The sequence below is a fragment of the Mya arenaria genome, chromosome 4 (genome assembly GCF_026914265.1).
Source record: "Mya arenaria isolate MELC-2E11 chromosome 4, ASM2691426v1".
NCBI classification, from domain to species: Eukaryota; Metazoa; Mollusca; class Bivalvia; order Myida; family Myidae; genus Mya; species Mya arenaria.
In genome coordinates, this window is record NC_069125.1 from 37,429,310 (window position 1) to 37,450,472 (window position 21,163).

At 35.3% G+C, this 21,163-nt stretch overlaps 1 protein-coding gene across 3 annotated transcripts in view; it reads right to left on the reverse strand.

Moving 5' to 3' along the window:
• Positions 1–142: 142 nt before the first annotated feature.
• Positions 143–21,163, reverse strand: part of LOC128230573 (autism susceptibility gene 2 protein-like) — a 121,755-nt gene continuing 100,734 nt past the window's right edge. For 2 of the 3 annotated variants that reach the window (XM_052942980.1, XM_052942978.1), the window contains 11 exons: positions 20,084–20,891; positions 18,099–18,367; positions 15,368–15,585; positions 11,106–11,144; positions 10,252–10,347; positions 8,933–9,010; positions 8,215–8,325; positions 7,410–7,662; positions 5,616–5,675; positions 3,713–3,920; positions 143–2,550 (listed from right to left, as the gene is read on the reverse strand). In XM_052942980.1, coding sequence (XP_052798940.1) covers positions 1,590–2,550; positions 3,713–3,920; positions 5,616–5,675; positions 7,410–7,662; positions 8,215–8,325; positions 8,933–9,010; positions 10,252–10,347; positions 11,106–11,144; positions 15,368–15,585; positions 18,099–18,367; positions 20,084–20,891 — 3,101 coding nt within the window. In that variant the 3' untranslated portion in view covers positions 143–1,589. The remainder of the gene's footprint in view (positions 2,551–3,712; positions 3,921–5,615; positions 5,676–7,409; positions 7,663–8,214; positions 8,326–8,932; positions 9,011–10,251; positions 10,348–11,105; positions 11,145–15,367; positions 15,586–18,098; positions 18,368–20,083; positions 20,892–21,163) is intronic. The other variant, XM_052942979.1, reaches the window with a different exon arrangement.

The window sequence follows — 21,163 nt, forward strand, 5'->3', positions numbered from 1 at the left end:
CTGGTAGAAAAAAGTGTGTCCTATACACAGTGATTTAAGGTAATCAACCTTTCAAAGGAGTCTCTGAAGCCTACAAGCTTCACAAACTGAAACAAAGCCCTTTCTTTACACAATGGAACACAGGACTAATCAACATCATGGATAAGTTTTCTTCATTTATTTCATGTCATGTGCATTCATAAAATGAAACAATGTCAATCACTATATATAAATAGTTACTATTCCACTGTATCACACTATTTTATAGCTTTGTGAAACAGTATTCAAACAAAACAGCAACAACGTCAAGAAGTAATAAACTGAAGCTACAACAGTTCAGTAGTTCACAATTTCATGGCAATTTTATTATACAGAAATCTGGTCTGTTTCCAGAAAATGCATTACGTAAATTGTGTTGTTGTTTTTTTTTGCCATATAATAACTCTTCTGTCTGTATTATATTATTATAACAGAAATACATTTTCATGTGTGTTTCAAGAATGTGCTAATATACAATTACATTATACAGTAATAAATAAAATAGATTGACAATATTGACATTTACTCTGATAGCACTTGTACGGCATAGAAAGTGGAATAAGACTTGCAAGACGGAGGAATTGTTGGAATCTATGGCATTCTTGTTTTACAGCTAGGTTCATATTTGTAAACATATCTCAGCATTCTTGTTTTACAGCTAGGTTCATATTTGTAAACATATCTCAGCATTCTTGTTTTACAGCTAGGTTCATATTTGTAAACATATCTCAGCATTAAAACGATTGACTGGTCTGAGTGCCCTTCTATATCCCTATGGAGTTATGATCCTTGTGCACTTTAGTCACTTATTATTTTGATCATTAGATCAAGACATTAAAACTTCTGCTGAGGTCAATCTAAAACTCTTTCTAAAAAAAGTACAAGAAATATGGAAGTAAAACATGTTTGTTCAGCTTTTTCGTTTGTTCTATTTCAAATTTTGAACGAGTGTACTTACTGCTGTCAGTTAGTTTCATGAAACCTTGATAAGCTTAATTGATCCTAAATTTGTAGAGATAATTACACACTTTATAGAAATAATTAATTACAAATTTTCCATGTCCCCTCAAATATAATAACAAGCAATCTGGCAAAGAAATAGTTAAGAATTCATTATGAGATCATAAATAGAACACGTACAATAGAGAAAAAATACATCTGACAAGATAGTAATACTTTTAACAACAATTAAATTCAGGCATATCTTATAATTTGTATTTAATTCATACAAAAAGTATGAATATTAGGCATAACTTCAACGCATATAAATGTCAAAATTATGTAAAGAATTTATGTCATAGTTAATCAAAGCACTTAAAAATCATTAGATTGAATTCATTATAGTTAAGAATAACCCTGATCATCCATATTGAATGTATTATATAGAATCTTCAATATAAATCCATGCTTTTTACATTGTCACATAGGCAATGTATTCATATCACATTATAAACACGTCTACACAAACACAGTTACTGCTCCAAGCAATTCAAAGCCCTAGTTTTCCACATTTCACCCACATGATTTGTTATAATTTCACTTAACATTTAGTCCGCTTCATTTCCATTTTACTACCTGGAATGAGCATCAGGATCTGTTGAATTCGAGTTTGAGTCCCGTTTACTCTCTCCCACTGAATCTGTGGGACTAACTCCTTTTGTTTTGTTCACTGCTGGTGAGTTATGACCCCTTGAATGTAAGCCGCCACTGTTGTGGATCAAAGGGGGCGGGGCACCCGGCATAACTGCTGGTGAGGACCGCTTTATATGGTTGTGTAATGCTGGACTCATAGTGTGTGGAAAAGTGTGAGCAATGGAAGAATGCAGGTGCTCAGGGGGGCGTAGGCCCGGAATTTTACTGTTTTCATAAAACAGTCGCTCCCTTTCGAATACAGGAAGTCTTTCTAGATAATCTCTTTTTTCTCTCATGAGAATCTCCTCACGGAGTCTCTCTTGTTCAAATGGCGACAACCCCGGGGGGAAGCCTGGGGGAAGACCACCAGGCCCTGGAAACCGGTTTAACAAATTGTCTCTAGCCTGCTCCATTTCTCGCTGAAAATTTAATCTATTCTGCAAGTCCACTGGCACTGGCACTGGCACTGGGCCCTTGTCAAAGGGGTTTCCCCAGAGGGAAGGGTGTGGCGGCACTCTCTCACCAGCGAAAAACGCTGCTGGGGTCATCATACGAGCTCTGTCCATCAAACTAGCCTGCAAGAAGGCTTCTGAAGTCCGTAAACTACCTCCACCCATAAATTCATTTTTCAAAAACCTGTCACGTTCTGAAAAACGATCCTCTTCATGAGTCATACTTTCCCTGCGCTCCTCCTTCACTTTCAAGACACTGTTCTCGTCTGGCCGCCTTTCGTGGTAACTCCTGTCTGACTTGACGGAGTCAGAACGGCCATTTCTCATGGGTGACCGTGACCTTGAACGTGATTTGGCCAACAGTTCATTTTCCCGCATTCTGTCCCTTTCTCTCATTCTGTCCTCCAGACCGCCATATCTGTGCCTTTCCTCTAAGATTCGCCTCTCCCTGATGAAGATAAAATGTCTTTGTCATTGTTTCATAACTACAAAAGCGTTAAAAGCAGACATTTACCTTCTTCCTTTTCTACATTCGAAAAAAAAGGCCCGAGGAATTTGCTACCGAAGTGCTGATTGTTATCATTAACATTTGTACCAAGTTTCATGTGAATATCTATTACAGATTTTGCAGGTTTCAAGTGTTTACCCAACCCAACAACAAAGTCAATGGCACTTAGAGTATATCAAACGCACACAAAGCACTAACAACAGACAACAGACAATCGTATCTATGATAATAATGACTTTTAAGTAATACCTCTTGATTATTATTACAATAATCATTATGAGGAGGTTATTATCACTTAAAAGAAATTATTACAAAATAAAGGAATTACGTCAGCATTACATTATGCTAAGGTTGTAAGTAAATCTCTCTTTACCCAAGAAATTGCTGTTGTCAACTGTTGATATATTGTTACATAGAAAAAATGCTGTTAAGGTAAACCTGTCATGATTCTTGAACTTTCTATCAATGCTACATTTCTCTGAGAGCCTGTCTGGTTAAAAAAACGTGACTGCATGGTGCCAAAGTGGAGGCTATATAAAATAGAATTTCAAGTTGGAAAGTGTGTATTTTTAAGTTTAGTTTTCAATCAGAGTGATTTCTCTTACGAACCACCCCATTCATGACTCATTGTGAGTAGAAACCAGTACTGGTGTCCTTTTGAGGGGAGGCTGAATGAGTGACTTGATTCATGATGACTCATTGTGAGTAGAATCCAGTACTGGTGTCCTTTTATGTACGTTTGTGTGTGTGTGTTGGGGGGGGGGGGGAATAATTAATTAAAAAAGAAGATTGAGTCGTGACTTTCTTAGTCAGAAGGTTGGGCCAATGTATGATGTCCTACACCGCAGACCAGAATTTAGGCTTACTCCCATATAACAGGATCACAAGCCAAGCACACTATTATATTTTCAGTATTAAATGTGTTTTTTTCCTCTTAATTTTTATTTTAAACTTTTAAAGGAAATATTTTGAGTATCATCATGCATTTGTTTTTGTAAAATGAGTTTTTGTAAATTACTTGGCTAATTGAACTAAGATACTTAAGCATGTTAAGTTTAAGGTTCTTCCAAGAAATTGAAGCCAGACGTTTTAATTCCCGTACCTGTTATCTTCCTCCCGTCTTCTCTCCATGCTTATCTCCCTGTCCCTTTCTGCTTCCCGGTCTCTTAGCTCCTCAGCCTTGCCCCATGGTGAGGAGAATATGGGTGGGGTCCGATGGGATACACGCCCCCAGTCCCCACTCCCACTGCTAGATGTGAGGCTTGGCCCTCCACCGCCAACATCACGACTGCTAGATGGCAGACCATTGCCTGAAAGAGAGAAATAACTTATAAGTTTACATTTCATTCATTTGTATAAGCTAAGGCCATGAAAACAGGAGAGCGCTGCCGATACCTTTTATGATGGGCCTGCCAACTTTATCATTTAAAAGACCAAAAATAACATGAACTATGAAAATAAAACCAATAGAATTAAATTAGAACCCAGTAATGAACACCTTAAAATGTGCACTAGGAACTTTATTGTTCCAATAAAACAATCAACAAATGTTATTTCTTTGCATCTATAATGATACTTTTATTACAAAGCCTTAATGTTGGATATCAAAATAATAGTGCACACTTGATGAGAAATGAGTGTTCTTCAACTAATTAGTTACGAACATACTCAACAACATCAAAACCATGGCATTACATTCAGGCAAGACCATAAAACTAAATAACTCTCCTTTGTACTTTTCTGTAAGAAATCATCACCAGATTGCTATGAATCTATTAAATCACAGGAGTTGACATTCATAATGAATATAGCTCATTTCATACCGAAATAGATAGTTTGCAATTTTTCTCCCTAGAAGATGATTAAAATTATTACCAGAGCACTATAAATCCTATTAATGGAATTGGAAAAAATTGTTTCTTTTTTTTTTTCCATGCGTATGAAACATAGTACCTGGTATAAAGATTTCTACCTCTTTTTTTCACTATATGTATTTCACTAGTATTTTCCTACATATTACATACCCCAGCATATTATCAACATTATAATTTGGCAGTATGCGAGAGACATCGTGCAGCGAAGATTTGATTGTTAGCTTTCTAGCATATGTGACTACCTCGGTTACTTTAATAACACCCTGCTTCATTGGGATATTTGACTTAGTGCAATATTTGAAATTAGCACCAGCCTGCAAGATCTGCACTGGTAAAAGGCTTCCCTGGTTTGCTCAAGTTCTGGGTTTTATATAGCAGAGCTTGCTAAAATATTTGATACAAAGCCGTGGTAAAAGAATCCGGGCTTGTTCGTCTAACAGCCTAGTTTTGATGACTGTGCCAATGAAAAAATGATAAGAGACAAAATGTTAATCTTTTTCAACAACTCTTTAGTGTCATGCTATGTTAGCCCAGCGCAATCAAAAGTGTTCCTTACTGTTACTTAATTCCTTAATTTTGATCTGTTGCCTGATAAGGGCTCTATATTGTTGTAAGCATGACCTTGACCTTTGCCCTATTTACCCCCAACTCAATAGCGTTCATCCAATGTACGTGACCAATGGACGTACCAAGTTTGAGGACTCCAAACTAAGATGTTCAAAAGTTCTTGATTGGGAATGAAATTGTTAAACAATGATGTCGGACAGAGCAAACCCCATGTGTCAGCACAGTACACAAAACAAGTCCAGTCAGGGTTAAGTCCCATAACCACAAAGTTTTGTCAACCCCATTTAAAATTTAATAATTTAACAAGATGTTTATTAAACTGATCAATTATCAGTGTTTATGTTGCAAAATAAAAATAATATAAATATAAATATTAATAACAATAAAACAAAGGGAGAGGTTCACTTTTCCCATGGTAATCTTTGACAAACAATTGGAACGGTCTTTGATTCAAACAATTATTTTGGTAAACTGGTAAATTAAGTAGGTTGAGGCCTGTCATAATCTGACTTAGCGGTCACATCAATAATGTAGTTGCCTTGAATATGTTACAGCTGAACTCACCTATGCCAAGGGGCAAGCTGCTGCCAATGGAATATGGTGAAGGTCTTGGGAATGATGTAGCTGCAATAAAATCAAACAAGTAATTATTACCTTTCCCACTTTCTTCACAACACAGTAAACTGTGATTCAAAACCATTTCATGGTCTTATAACAATCCCTTCAATAGAATAGGAAATCTAAAAGGAATCCACACCATGGATGATTCCAGCAATCAGTAAATTCTAGAGATGGCAAGGAGTACCCAAATACTGAATACTTGTACTTAGTACTTGAATGCTAATTTTCTACTCCCATACTTGGAAAAAAAAAACGAAAAACATTTTTTTTTTTTATTTCACTAAATGCACGATATATAGACAACATACAAATGATGTAACAGTGCCAACTAGGCACAATGTATGGACCCTCTGATGGACTTTACAAACTTAATAAACTGTTGAAGCGAGACAATACAGACTGTCAACTAATAGCCACAATTCACAATCTGCACTGATGACAATTAGCAAAGTTTTGATAGCCCGACATGTCTCTTCTGAAAACCAATTAAAGTTTTTCCAAGTACTCGACTGAAAGATTATCTGAGTATTCCAGAACCGATTTGCAGTACTTGTTACCTTCCCTAAGTAAATTCATATTGAATTATTGTCATTTTCAGTGACATTCTAACAAAGGCTTTGTGAAATATGAATACCTATTAACAGTGCACTACATTTAATTACCACTTTCCTCTCTACCACACACAAAATGTCTGTTACTTAACAAGAAAGAAATTGCAAGTCAGCTAAATAATAAAATTTCAGGGCTTTTTCTGCCCATTTTGTGAAAAAGACCCTAGACATTTTGGGAAATTTTGCGTCGTGAAAATGCGGAAATTGGGAAATTTTACAGTGAAAAGAAAAAGCTGTCTAGTCTCCTGTGAATAAGGAAATGATTTAATATTAGTTTATTTTCCCTTTAAAAGACCCACAATGGCTGAAATATCAATCCTTGGGGTGTAAATATCTATTGCAATAAATCATGACATATAATAGTTCATATGTCTGAATGTAATGAAAATCAATGATTTCTGAGTTCAATTACCAAAAAAACTTACAATCACATAATTTATTAGGATGTTGAAAATGAACCAGTACAGGTTTTTTTTTTTTTTTGGATTGGGATTTTTTTCTGAAGATTGGGAAAAATATCTTATATTTTGCTTTGGGAATGGGTCCGATAGTCGGACCCGTGGGTACTATAGAAAAAGCCCTGAATTTGTACATGCTTGTCAGTATTTTCCTCAGTCAATTCCAGTCATAAAAATAGGAATTTTCATTGGTAACTGTGAACATATGTACCAAATTTCAAAATGATATCTTTTGAATGATCTCTAAGTAATTGCCTACATTAGGTTTTGCACTATGCAAATGCCCTAAGCATTAACGATATGATTAATTTGACAACGCCTTGTCTACTTTACATTGAAAGAAAGACTAATAAAACTTAAGACTTCAGCGAATTAAAGACGTCACCTGCTGGGACCATCACCTTTTTGGACTGTGAAATTGGTCAAATTAAGGACCATAACTCTGGATTTGATGCAGCGATATGGCTCTTAATGAAACACAGCAGAGTTATTCAGCCAATAAATATTATAATGTAAAGATATGATAAAAAATGCGTAAGTTGGACAGCCGTGAAAATAAGTAGACTCCGTGGACAAACAACAATGACACAGCGTCTGCCAACATGACCCCTATATGTTTATTACGCCACGCAAGTGGCATTGTCAACAGGCCCATAAAATATACTTACAAAGATGTGATGATGAGTTGAGAATGGCATGCGGGCTGGAGCTGAGAAGTCCTCGCCCTGACCCCACCATCATTGATGACCCTTGGCCAGACAGGTCAGATGGTCTGGCAAGAGACATCCCAGGAAGCATATGGCTCGGGGGACGCAGTGGGTCCTTTGAGTCTGAGCCTCCGGCCTTGTCAGAGGATTTCTGCTGGTGGTGGTAGATCTCCCATGCTATCCGTACATGCACTGCACACCATTTCCCAGATTTCTGAAAAAAGAAGAAAGCGTAAATCATTGTGTATAGGATGCTATCATGTATAGGTTGTGGGAAAAAAAAATATGAGAAAAATCAGGAGGAAATAACTTAATACCACCGATATCATGTATAGGACGCAGTGGAAAACAACAACAACAAAAAACACCCACAATCAGCAGCCACCATATTTATTTTGACGAATTCTTATTGAATCATGAAATAGGCAAAGGTTCTTAAATAGTACAGAACATGTACATAAAAGGATAATTAAAAATATAATTATAATGACTGAGAAATTCTGACCAATTAATTACAGAAATATCGTTAGAGAAATAATGATAATGATTACATATTAAATTACAGGTAACCTTGAACTTAATATTAAATTATATGAATGAATGAATTCATATGTGCATAGTATATCTAATTAAACACTACCTTCATCTTCCTACACTTAACCTAAACTATATCCAAAACCAGGTAACTTGAAAGAAAAGCTGCCTTTCATGTTTATATAGTAAAAATTATCAATTTTAATTACACAAGCCCTCCTGTGATACCTACCTTGGCAGTGGAGCTGGAGCCTGGGGTCAGGGGGAGATGAGGGGAGGCCTTCTCAACCTCCCGCCCAGGGATGAACAAGGGACCCACATTGTGGGGCAGACCCGGCAGGTTCTGAAAATGAAAGTGGGTAACGAGTTTACTCAATATGTATCTAGGTTGTCTGGCTAGTGCAGTGGAAAGTCTATCCCTTCTCTTTGGTTTGATTTCACGGCCTGGGCCTCGTAAGTTTGGTTGGTGATCAACAAGTCCGATAAGTGGGTTTTCTCCAGTTTTTCTGGTTTCCCCCACAACACAAGACCACACACTCATGCAAAAAATGTGGCCATAGGTCTCAAGCACACAACCTGTTAGATGAGAGGCAGACGCTTATACCACCAAAGTCCTCTTAACATCACAAGTGTTACAAATTAACATTAACATTCTGAGGCAAACCAACAGCATTTTGGTTCTATGCAACCTGAGAATATACATGTGACAATAATTGATCACATAGAATTGAAACACTTTTACACAGTGAAACCATCATCAATATTTTTGATCAACTTTGCTTAAATTTCACAAAATTTGTTGTACGACTCAGAAAAAAAATAACTGTACTTTTTTTTGTTTTAAATTCATTTGAACCTTTTCCATCTTCTTGTAAAGAAACCCAAATTATTTTGTTTATGGTGTCCCAGTAATTGTGGGTTATTGACAATATAATAAGATATGAACCCACCTTGGGCTGGAAGGCTCCAGGTATTCCAGACTGAAGGGCGTCAGGCAACGGCGACGGGTATCCGGGGAGACCGGGAACCTGAATTGCAAATAAAGCATTTATTCTTCCTATAACCAGACTTGCTTATTATCCACTTCTCAACAAGTTCTTGAACATTTCACAGCTTTAAAATATAATTATAATTGCAAAACCTCTATTACGAACAGACCTTAAAATTATGCATATTACGCCAAAATAACACTTAAATCATCGAAAGATGAACTGTGAATGTAGGTAGACTTAGATTGACCAGAAACTAAGAGAAAGCAAGGAAAGAAACTAGAGCCTATATTTATATGTAAAGTGAATATTATTCGAGAACACACAGTTCTTTTTTTAATCTAAAAGACTGAAACAACAACAAAAAACACCAACAAAAATTCATGTAATAGAAGACGGAATAATGATCTTTGCAAGAGTAACAAGCAAAGAAAAATAATGAAATTCAGCATGAAGCTTCCGGAATGTAACACAATACATCACAAGGACAAGGGCGTGAAAACTAGGGTGGAATATTCGTGCAAAACGTGGCTAATGTATTCTGTCTGTTAAAGGGACTAGACAACACATGGTCCAAAAATCGGCAAATACAGTATTTTCTTAAAATAAGCCAAAAATTATCAATGCGAGCTAATAGGAGGCCATCCGTCACTTTACATGGTTAAAATAATAAACCCAACAATCATGTTGCTGTCTCATCTGTGTTTCCCCTTTCAAAATAGCACATAATAGTTTCCCTGTTTATATCATATCGTTTCACCAGTACAGAAAAATATACCAACGCTATTTCTAAACTAAGAGGGATTTAAATGGTGGAGAACCCTAATAAATTTTGAATTGGAAACTGCACTAAAAGTGCAAAAGATGCATGTGTTAGCGATGTGATATATCAATAAGTGAGATTCAAAGTGTTGTAAACAACAATGTCAAACTTATGTAAGGTTTTGGCAATTTTGGTGTCTAACCCCTTTAAAGGAAATTATTCTGATTTATTTTAAAAAATAAAATTTTAATTAATGTTTTGACGAAATGAAAAAATCATGCTTAGAGAGATTTTCAAAGAAATTGAGGCAAAGTTAAAAATTATGATGCCATTATTCAATCTTTGCCGTGACGCAGAAAATTAATATTTTGCTAGGTAATTTTTTTTTTTGTCACGACCAAATGCGAATAACCGTGAATATTAAACCTTCGTGCAGTTTCAAAACCGAACAATACTCAACAGGCAAGCAATCAAGGGAGAGACAGGGCCTACGAGGCGAGGCCTGTTCCCAACTTACCCCGGGATTTCTAGTCGGGTGTTGTGGCATGAAGGGCTTATCTTTACCCGCAGACAGAAGGCGCGGTGCGGGCTCCACTATCCCGGGCCGGGGAAGCTATAAAAACACAGCAATCTCACATGTACACACACACAGTGATGATGTCATCACGAGGGTAAGCAAAGAATAATGACATCATTGATACTTGTGTAGCCCCACTCCATCAGAAGTCAGTGTGAAACAGGAAAACAGGCAGTCATGAAGGATTACCTTTATAACAGGTTGACAACAGAAAAGTCTACTCCATACATAACATTTCATCTAGAAAGTGCAAAGCAATTTCAGATTTTTTTCATTTTAACACAAACAAATTTGTTAAATTAGTTTCACTTCAATATACCAATTTTCGATGAAAAAAAGTTTTTTAAAAGGAATTTTTTTAAAAGAAAATTTCACCAATTTTCAGTTGAATGCAGCTATTTTCTGTTGTCTGTACATGAATGGTTTGTTAAAGAAGCATGATGAGGCGTGTACATGAAGTGTGTCTAACTATCCATCCGCACAGGACAGTAAACATCAGGTGCCGTATTACAGAAGCATATTAAGAAAAATTATTATCTATAAACTAACAAGATTTTTTTCTAACTATTATATTTCTTGAAACAATTTTTTGCTTTAAAATGGTTATTTCGGCTTTAAAAATTTCCATATTTTAATTATAAAAAATAGCTTCAGCAAACTTCTACCTTTGCAATAAAACAGTTTGATTTTTTTAGTCTATAAGAAAAAGGTACAATTTCATCTTAAGATGCTACTGTTATGTATGGCCCCAGTTGTTAGATGAAAAATTGCATATAAAAAATGTTGATGCTTACCCCTGGTCTCACGAATGGGTTGCTAGGCAACTTGTCAAACTGGAAGTAAAGAAAATATTGTCTCATTGCACAATGTCAACAACAATTTGAACTATTTAAACATAGAAAAACGGCTTAAGCTTCAACAGGGGGCTTGTAATCATTTTTATATTGTTGTTTGGTTTTGTACTAAATTTCATTATGGTTTTAAACATACATGCCATATTTCTGTGAGGCTTCCCAGGGGATTTTGGTCTGAATTCCAGGGAATTTTGATGTTACACCAGGGGATTTTTTCGCAACGAAAATTTGCGCAATATCATCATTTATAATATAAGAATAATTACAGAAAAACACTCAAAATACAATATTTTTGGACTTAGTCATCATGGTCCTTCATGGAATTTCACACTCATAATATTATTGATGCTTTCCACTCCTTAAGCATGTTTTGATTTTTTTTTAAATTCCAGGGGATATGGATCCCCTAGCGGGGGACCAAGGGAATGGTCGAAATTCCAGGGGATTTTCCCCCCTGCCGGGGGATATGGCATGTATATATAAAGCACAATATAGGTTAATAAGGTGGTCTGTACTGTTTTATCCTGGTTTATAACTTCCATTCTGCAACCATTTTTAGGGACATTTACAAAGAACTGCATTCTGAAAAGTGGATATTTTTCATATCTATGAAGAAGAAATTCATACTTTATTTTTGACTAGAGGAAGAAACTATCTAGTCCAAAATAAAGTATCAGAAATATTTTGCCAAAGGCTTAATTCAGGGAAGCAGAAAATAAATCTCAAATATGTACACAGCAGCCTCGAAAATTTCACTCTTTTTAAAAGACTTGTTCACATCATTTTGGGTCAGACATAAGTTTGTGCTTAAAAAATATTAGTCAGAATGATAAAACAACATCAAAAGATCAAGAAAGAGCTCCGTTGTTCACGGATACTGAATAAAGCGACATAAAATGGTATATTTTACCAAATAGCATAGTAAGTAAGTAAGTTATGCTATTAGAAATTGAAAGTTTTAAGGCAAAAACAATTACAAATTTAAGTTTCAACAATTATCTGCAAGCTGCAGTTTGGTGTGAGATTATATTAGTGTATAAAATAAATCAATTTTAACAGAGTTTAAAAATAGAAGAACGTTATTATTAACATAAAATTTGTAAACATGTCACATTAAAATGAAATAACTTTTAAGAGCAATTAATGTCAACGCCCCTAGCGTCAGCTTCAACTGTCTATATTCATCCCAATATATCATAAATATACTATCCTCTGGACATTACCATGTAATAGTAAGATGCCATGAAGTAACATTTTAATGATTAAGAATGGGCCGAGTGAGCGTAGTGACAGAGTCCTTCCTAATATTTAAAATATTATTTCCTGCCATTTAACTGTCTTAATTAGAACACTACCTCATTGGCTAACGCATTGTCAACGCTAAATCTGACGCAGGAAGTGTGTATCAGATGAGTGGCAGAAGGCGGACCTTAAAACACCCGCAAAGTAGAAATTCTTTATGATTAAGCCTAGTACTTAATGATTACCTATCTGCAATCGTATTGGCTGAAACTGTTGGTTGTATTCTAACCTCTGTACACTTTATAAATAAGAGTACAGAAAGACCCTTCTTATGAAATTCTTAATATACAACAGCTTTTATTTGTTGTTAGATTCCATCATAAACCATGGCATGTTTAGCTCTAACAAACAGCTGTTCTCGACATTTCACATGACCAAGCCTATAAAATGTTGACAAATGGGATGTTATCGATAATCTTAGATAAATATATCTTTTCCTCGGCATTAGCTGTTTATCCTCTTATCAGAAAGGAAACAGATTCCACTTGAAACTTTTGTAATCATGATATGGCATGCAGTGATTGAAGATACAAGATAGGCATTTACAAGATGATACTGGCGAAAAAAAAACACGGAAATATTTGCTTGCGGGACCAGACACTACATTCAGATCACCTCGGCCATTTTCCATCGAAAACATCATCGAATCTTTATTGACCATTTACAATGTCAGAAATATTAACATTTTAACTACGCTGCAAGTAGATAGCGTAGTAATTTCAAATTAGCAGTTAAACTTAATGACTTTACTCTCTGGAATCATAATTATTTATGCAATAATACACTTCAACTGCAATAAATTTAGACTAAGTTATACACAATTTACGGTTAAAACACTACAATTAATTAATACTATTATTAAAAATTGTAAAAACTACTTCTACAGATGTACCCGCATACATCCGAGGTTGCTTTCAATGAAAAATGGCCATAGAGTTCTGAACGCAGACACAATATTAAATAGAAAACCTTGCAAAAAAATCTTGGATAAACATCAATCAGACCGAATATTTTCTGGAAATTTCAAGCATTCCAAAAATTTCATAAGACGTTGATGAAGAAGGTAATAGAGTTGTGATAAAACGCAGGTTAAATGATTCCATCAAGATATAATGTCCAAAATTTTACAATGCCAGAAAATTCAATTGAACTTGTTAACAAGAATCACTGTGTTCTATCTAAGCACCCACATAAGAACCCTGGCAGACACTTTGTAAACAATTCATGTTCATTTATCTTAATGTGTTGATTTAACGAGATGGAATAACTAAATAACACCAGTTTTGCCATTCCAGCAAGTGTTTTAGCAATTTGCAGGATCTCTGTTTAATTTCCCTTCCAGCAACAGTAGGTGTGATTACCCAGCACAGTTTTAGAAAACTATTTATTAAACATGGATTTACAGACCTAAATCTTCCATGGAAAAATGTAGCTTTCATATTTAGAAAATAATTGCTCAGAATTTTTTTTAAAAGTTTTAACTAATTTTCTCATTTCATAATTATTTCTTTATTTATAGCACAATTTAGCTTGTTGAAACACTCTTAACTTCTGATTTCTTATAAGAAAACAGTTATACTGTCCCTTAGTCAGAGACCATCCATGAGAAAGTAACCCTTTTGGAAACCGATGTGACAAGCAGACAATGATAATACCACCGAACCATTTTCTCTCTTATGCAACCAAAGCGTGGTTTTATTTTTAACCAAAACAGGTGCAGGAAAAAGTATGTGTGCACGCCGTTTAAGAGCTTGACCAACCTCAGCTACTCCTTGTAACCTTGTCATATATCCAGAACTTTCTCCTGTGCAAACAAAGAGCTTTAACATAAACAAGAACACTCAGTGGTGTCGTGTCATTTTACAGGGATGTTAAACTGACCGAAAAGCAGAATCTGAAAATTCTTGAAAGTTTTACTTCCAGTATGAGGGATTCAGGCCTAGAGCATGGTTTAGGGGCTTACATAGACACCTATTGACATTGATTCCAAAGCCATTTATACCCATTTCAAGGTACTGAGACAAAAAACAAACTTCAAAACTGTATGATAGTCTTAAATTGAAAGCTGTCAATCCTGATTTTAGGATAAATGCTCTGATCTTCATTATCTCTTACCACATTGATCATTACAAATAATTAACATCTTATTACCAGTTAATTGAGCTTAAATTTTGCTCGATCTAGCCTTTATGAAAGCATTTTTTTTTTGCTTAATTTGTAACAAGGAGCAGGTACAAGATTACTTGACTACACTTCAATACAAGTCTGATAAACAGCGTTTCAAACATTGGACCACACATGTGAAGAAACATCCCTACATAAACAATATCTTATCACTGCTGAAAGCCGTATAAAACAAGATTTATCAATTACATATGCCAAAAGATAAATCATTTCAATTTGCGAACATAGATAAATTAAAATTCCAACAAGATTTCATTTCATTTGCATTTAAATCCTTGGGAGTAACATTTTTCAACATTGAAAAACGATAAACAAGACAAGTTTGAGGAACATATGTCGAGGCATTGTGGAATCATCAACAAGCCACACAAGCTTTGGTCTACCGACTGATGGACATGTGCATAGAAATATACCCCCTCTTCTTCCTACTGGAGCATAAATATATTCCTTACAATGAATATACCAACAATAAGGTGTGAAGTGGTCCAGTGGAACATGTGTTTGTCTTTCAAGTTCAATTCCAAACAGGGGCACTCTCTTTCATGAAATACTTACACTTGTACTGAACTGATTCTAGTTTATTATAAGGGATGCAAGTTTATGGGTATCTTATACTCCACTGTTGATAACAATAACAATAAGTCTAACACTATTACAACACGAAGACATTTTTTTCTTTGAAAAACAGACTTAAAGTTTAAACAAAAACTACTTACTGGATTGGGGGTAGGTGTGGGGACTAGCGAGGGCGTTGAGATCGCGGGGGGTGGGGGCATGCCCCCCTGGTACGTATGCTGATGTTGATGCATATGTTGGTGCTGATGCATATGTTGATGAATGTTGCCGTTGAGCAGTGACGGTATGTTTCCCAGCAAGGACCTCTCCTGGGAGATTAGGAAACGACGATTCAACTCGTCGCGTAACAAGTCTGGGTCTGAAATGTTTAAGATTAGGTGTAAGACAGCAATCATACATGTAAACTAATCTAGTAAGTGCTCATTTTTACTCTTCTGAATGGTGGCCGGTGCAGTGGGAAATGTATGCTTTTACATAAGCCTTTAAAAAAAAAAAAATCATGACGAAAAAACTGACAATTATTTTCCATACCAAATTTGGTGGTTGATTTTGCTACTTAATGAAAATTTGGCAGCTGTAATCTGCTTAATGGATTTTTGGTTCTCAGAACACTTCTAAATGATTATACCGTCGCGCTAGTGCAATAACTCAATAATTTCATTTAAAAATAGAAGCAGAAATGGAATCCTTGAATTTAAGGCGACGATTTGTGAGCCATTGGCGAAGGCATAAGACTTAATACCAATGATTTTTTCAATATAAAAATATTGGGAATTCCAAAACCATGCTTAATAATAAGTACCTACCATGTAATAGAAAGTGTTTATAAAATGCAACTTTCATCATGTCAAACACAAATGAAATCTAAGGATTGAAATAAATAGCAAAAACACAAAAATCGTGAAAAAATACATCGCAATTTTTTTATTATTATTTTTTACTTGTCGCACAGTTAAATTAAAATGCTGTAATTTTTACACGCACTTGAAGAAATGTTTGCAACCAAACTTTAAAAAGTGTTATTTTTTAGAAATTTTATTTGAACATTAAATGAACACTAAATAGCAATGTAATGTATATAAATAAAAATATAAATTTAAAGCTTAAAATTGTTTCTTTTCAATACATTACTAATGCTATTTGTCAAACTAAACTAAATTTAAATATATTCCAACACTGAGGATGACTTACCATAGCTCATATTCAATGCTCACCAAAAATTGAATTCACAAAATATATTATTCTTAAGACTGCTGGATAAATACAAGTTAAAATCCTTTTCAGTACATTGCATGAAAGAATCAACTGTGTTATGAGAATCTTTCATTTCAAACTTGTCATACCGGTATATATATACGAAAGCCAATTATCACATAAGCTTTTACGTAACAATATTAAACAGTTTTATTAGTTCACTATCTTGTATATAGTCTATTTGTGAAAGGTACTAATAAAAGCTGCTTCCCCACTTTCCCGATGTAACATAATGAGAAATCGTCAAGCCTGGGTTGCTAAACTTTATTACATGTAAACTATTTTTTCAATAAAGGACCCCATGCTATTGTCCTTTCGATCGAATCATTGATAGGGGTCATCTATGAGTTTTGACCTGCACTGCTACCAAGTTTCAGGACCATAAGGTCAAGTGTTATGAATATACAGAGCGGAAACTTTTTTCAAGTCAGAGTCACCTGACCCTTGACCTACAGACCCCAAAATCAATATTGGTCATCAACCGACCATGAAAACAAAGTTTTAGGACTCTTCGACATGTCACTGAAAAGAAATTGATCAGAAACCAATTTCCTAGTTAAGTCACGATGACTTGACCTTTGACCTACTGACCTCAAAAACAATTTGGGTCGTCATCTACTGGCAAAGACAATGTGCACACAAGGTTTCAAGATTTGCACAAGTCATTTTAAAATTATTAATTGGTAACGAAAATGTGACGCTAACATGGACAAAATAATTGAAATAAATTATGTGTTTGCCGTGCTTCACAGCCCAAATAAAAAATCAAACAGTTTTAAAATTTTGAGCAGTGAATGTACATTTTCAAAAAAATAAATTGTGGAATGCAAAAAAAAAGTACATTGCCTATACATATAGTTATTAAATTTAATGATTGGAAAATGTTAACATTTACAATGCTCAGAGCGTACAGAAAAAAATAATTAAGAACCATTCCTAAACAAATAGCTCAAACCAACAAACTATTAATTGCGAAAAATTTTATTCAGTTAATTTTCAATGTTTCCTGAATCATTATGTCAAGAACATTCCCAATCAGTCAATCAACCTGCCAAGGCAGCCGTTTAAATTGTAATGTTCTTCAAAAGTGTTTTTTTTCTTTAAAAACCCTAAATAAAATCAATTGAAAAAACTTTGACAGAATCCTTCAAATTGGTCTAGACAATGTGGCTAAGCTTTTGACTGACAAACAACAGGCATTTGAACAGGGATTCAAAAGCTTTTAAATGTATTCTACATTTATTTTTACAAATGTAATGAAATAAATTCCTAGAAAAATCGTGTTTAAACAAAATATTGAGTAAAAATGTTGGAAACAATGATCATGTAATTATAGACTATCAATCAGTAATTCGAATTAACTTAAACAAACCCTTTTTATATTGTTGCCTAATAAGACGGCTGATAAGCCCATTTGGCTTTCAAAGGATGATATACCGTTTCCTTCTGTTCAGTGTTTTCTTGTAACACACTTTTCAAGTTTATTGTTTTTAAATCTTCTTTATTTCGTGTGTTATGTTTTGTTTATAATATGATGCCTATGTCTTAATGTGTTACCTTCTTTAAATAAAGTTATTATTATTATTATTATTGTACATATTTCTTTCTTTAACTTACTGGAGAGAGACTCAGGAAGATGCGCAGATGTCGAAACTCCTAGAGCCCCAGGGAGGGGCCCATTGGGCAGACCCTGGGGGAGGGGCGGTGCAAACATGGCAGCCTGGGGCGTGGCTGTTTGGGTGAAACCTGGGGGTAGGGCCGGGTGACCAGGGAGGGTCGGGCTGGCCCCGGGGTAGGTCACCGTAGGGGGTGTCGAGTGGAGACTATGACTGTGACTTGGCCCACCTAACACCGGACTGTAGAAACTGGTACTTGGCACCCCATGCCTGCAATAAACAGTGAAAATGTGAAATAGATATTATCGTATACATAATTTATGTTTCTTCCTAATTTCTCATCCTATTCTGTTTTTCTTTTTTGTAAGCTTTTTTTTTCCTTAAAGGTCAACAATAGCAGTGTTTTTCCCACATTTTCGTGAAAGGACCTATAGGACCCTAAGAAATGCGCAAATAATGACAAAATGCCAAAAAACTGTGAATTCACCATGGTATATTGCAAACAAAAGAACAAAGCAAATCCTCCTTTAAGATTCTTGGTTTGAATATTTTTTAAAAGACTGCAATTTAACATATCTGTACTAGTTGACTTGTTCTTGGGTTCTAAATTTTCGGTCCTTTTTTTTCGTGAAAACTACCTATTATTGATTATGAATGGCGCCAAAATTTTCAGTCGAAAAGGACACACCACTGAATGTTAACAGCACTCAGTAAAGTCAGTAGTGCTACTAAAATAGCATACATTAAAATTGTAATGAAAAATTTGTTCTTAAACATAAAAATGTAATAAATAAGGCAATTACGTTTTTCTAATGGTTTTTTAAAATTAAAAACATTTCGTAACAAGCACAAAAGTACATTTGAACTTAAACTTATTCCTTTTTATCATCAAACATTAATTTACTTTTCAATAAAACCCCTGTGCATCACAAATTAACATCTCTCATCTTCAATTGTAAAACCTGATCTGACATTGTAAAAACCTGCTTCATACAACAATTTACCAGCTAATCTGCATCCATTAAATCTGTTATGTAAATCAAATATGTCACTCCATAGGACACCAGAACTCAATCTTAAGAATTTAATCTTTTGCATATTTTTCTGCAAAAACGAAGACATATTTACTGAAGACATATTTTTTCGTAATCGGCTCATTTATTTTTCCATCAATGAACAATAAGACCGCAGAAAGTTTTTTCTTCTCTGAAGTGGATAGTATTTTTATTTGTATCAAAATACATCAAAACAAGTCAGACAGTGCTCAGGCCTCGAAAATAATAAATTGGGTCCATGGCAACAAAAACAAAGGTAGGGATATAGTTGATTTTTTTTGACAGGTGCCTTTGGAATCTGGATCCATAGACACATCAGATCCAGATATATAGATACAATTCTTTTTTTTTACTCTTTTTTAAGGGTAAAAAAAACTGTATGGTAAACAATGGTTTGGCTGGTAGGATCGTTTTGCATGACACACATTTTTTTTTGGCCTTTTATTTATACTTAATAATTAATGAATTATGGTCTCACTCTTTGACCTTTCTAAAAAGCTGCACAGTATTTGAAACATCATGTTTCAAGTCAAATAAACAATTCAAGTGAATTGAAGCTTTCCAAAAAATGGGGTTGAACGAGGTGCGCAAATGACAAGCTACTATTTTAGCCTTATTTCCAAGATTTTATTGCTTTGGTAAGAGAAATTTTCAGCAAATAATGCATCTTTACGACAGTACGACTTTACAGTATGTTAATGGCAAAAAAGACATGGGCAAAAAAGACAAAATTATTCACTAGCGAAAACATTTAATTTTTTTTAAGGTTCCCATAATGTACAATTAAGTCTAAACAAATTAAAATTTGTTTTACCAAAAAGCGAGGAATGTAGCCATATTGGAAATTGAGCAGTGTGAAATTTTACCATTGATATTTCTTCTTCAAATTGTTATATATTCTTTATACATGCAAAAAAAGACAAATACGTACCCAGGTAAGCCAGGAGTAAATAACGGTTTGGATGAAGGACCAATACTGGGTGGCAGGGACTGGTAAATGTCCCGATCTCGACTGCTCTCGTGTCGGGGTGTCGATCGCGACGGGGGTCGATTAGACTGCCTCGACTCACGGTTGATCACAGAACTCGGTGGCAGAGACGTTGGCACAGAAGACGATAAGGTGTGCGAGTGATGCGAAACAGACGGGTAATGATGCGAGCGATGCTTCGGCGGAGATGATGGTCGAGTTGTGCGTGTCAGCGGCGGCGGTGATGGCCGTCGCTTAATCACTGAAGACGTATTGTTTGCTAAGTGAGAGTCACGTATATCACGACTATCATTATTTGACTTATGCTGATGATTAAAATGCTGATATTTCGATTCCACAGAATTTAACTGTTGCTGATGATTATGATAATTTTGATGATAACTGCTTTTATGTTGACTCTGCTGATGTTGTTGTTGCTGTTGATGATGAAAATTAGGATGATGACTAGCTGGGAGGTGTTGTTGCACTTGCTTCAGCTGTTGTTGTTGTTGTTGTTGTATTGACTTTCGCTGTTGCAGGTGGTGCTGGTGACTACTGCTACTGGTGGTGCTCACAACATGGTGTGCGGTAGTCACAGTAACGCTAGCAGTGGTGATGGTGTTGCCGGGCAGCGAGAGACAGCTGGTTGTGGTGGTGACGGTGGAAGTAACAGTCACATCACTCGTGGTTGAGGTGTTCACGTGGGTTGCCGTAGTGATTGTCTTACTTTGTGTAGACACAGGGGGCTGCAACAGAGTAGGGCCTCCCTGTACTGAAATACACAAACATACACATTTATAATACTTTTAACCCCATTTTCACAATTTTGCAATATGCTTAAAGTCTGTTTCCTTGATAGAAACCAGTAATAGTATGCATTTTAAGAGGTATAGAGAATTTGCCCCTTGTAAGTTCTAGACCACTTGCACAAACTCTCTGGAAAAGAGATCATGATACCTTTACCACTAGACCACTCTCCCATTTCCATGCCACTCCGATCATTAATCTGAATGTCAAACTGTTATCACATCAAATATATTATTA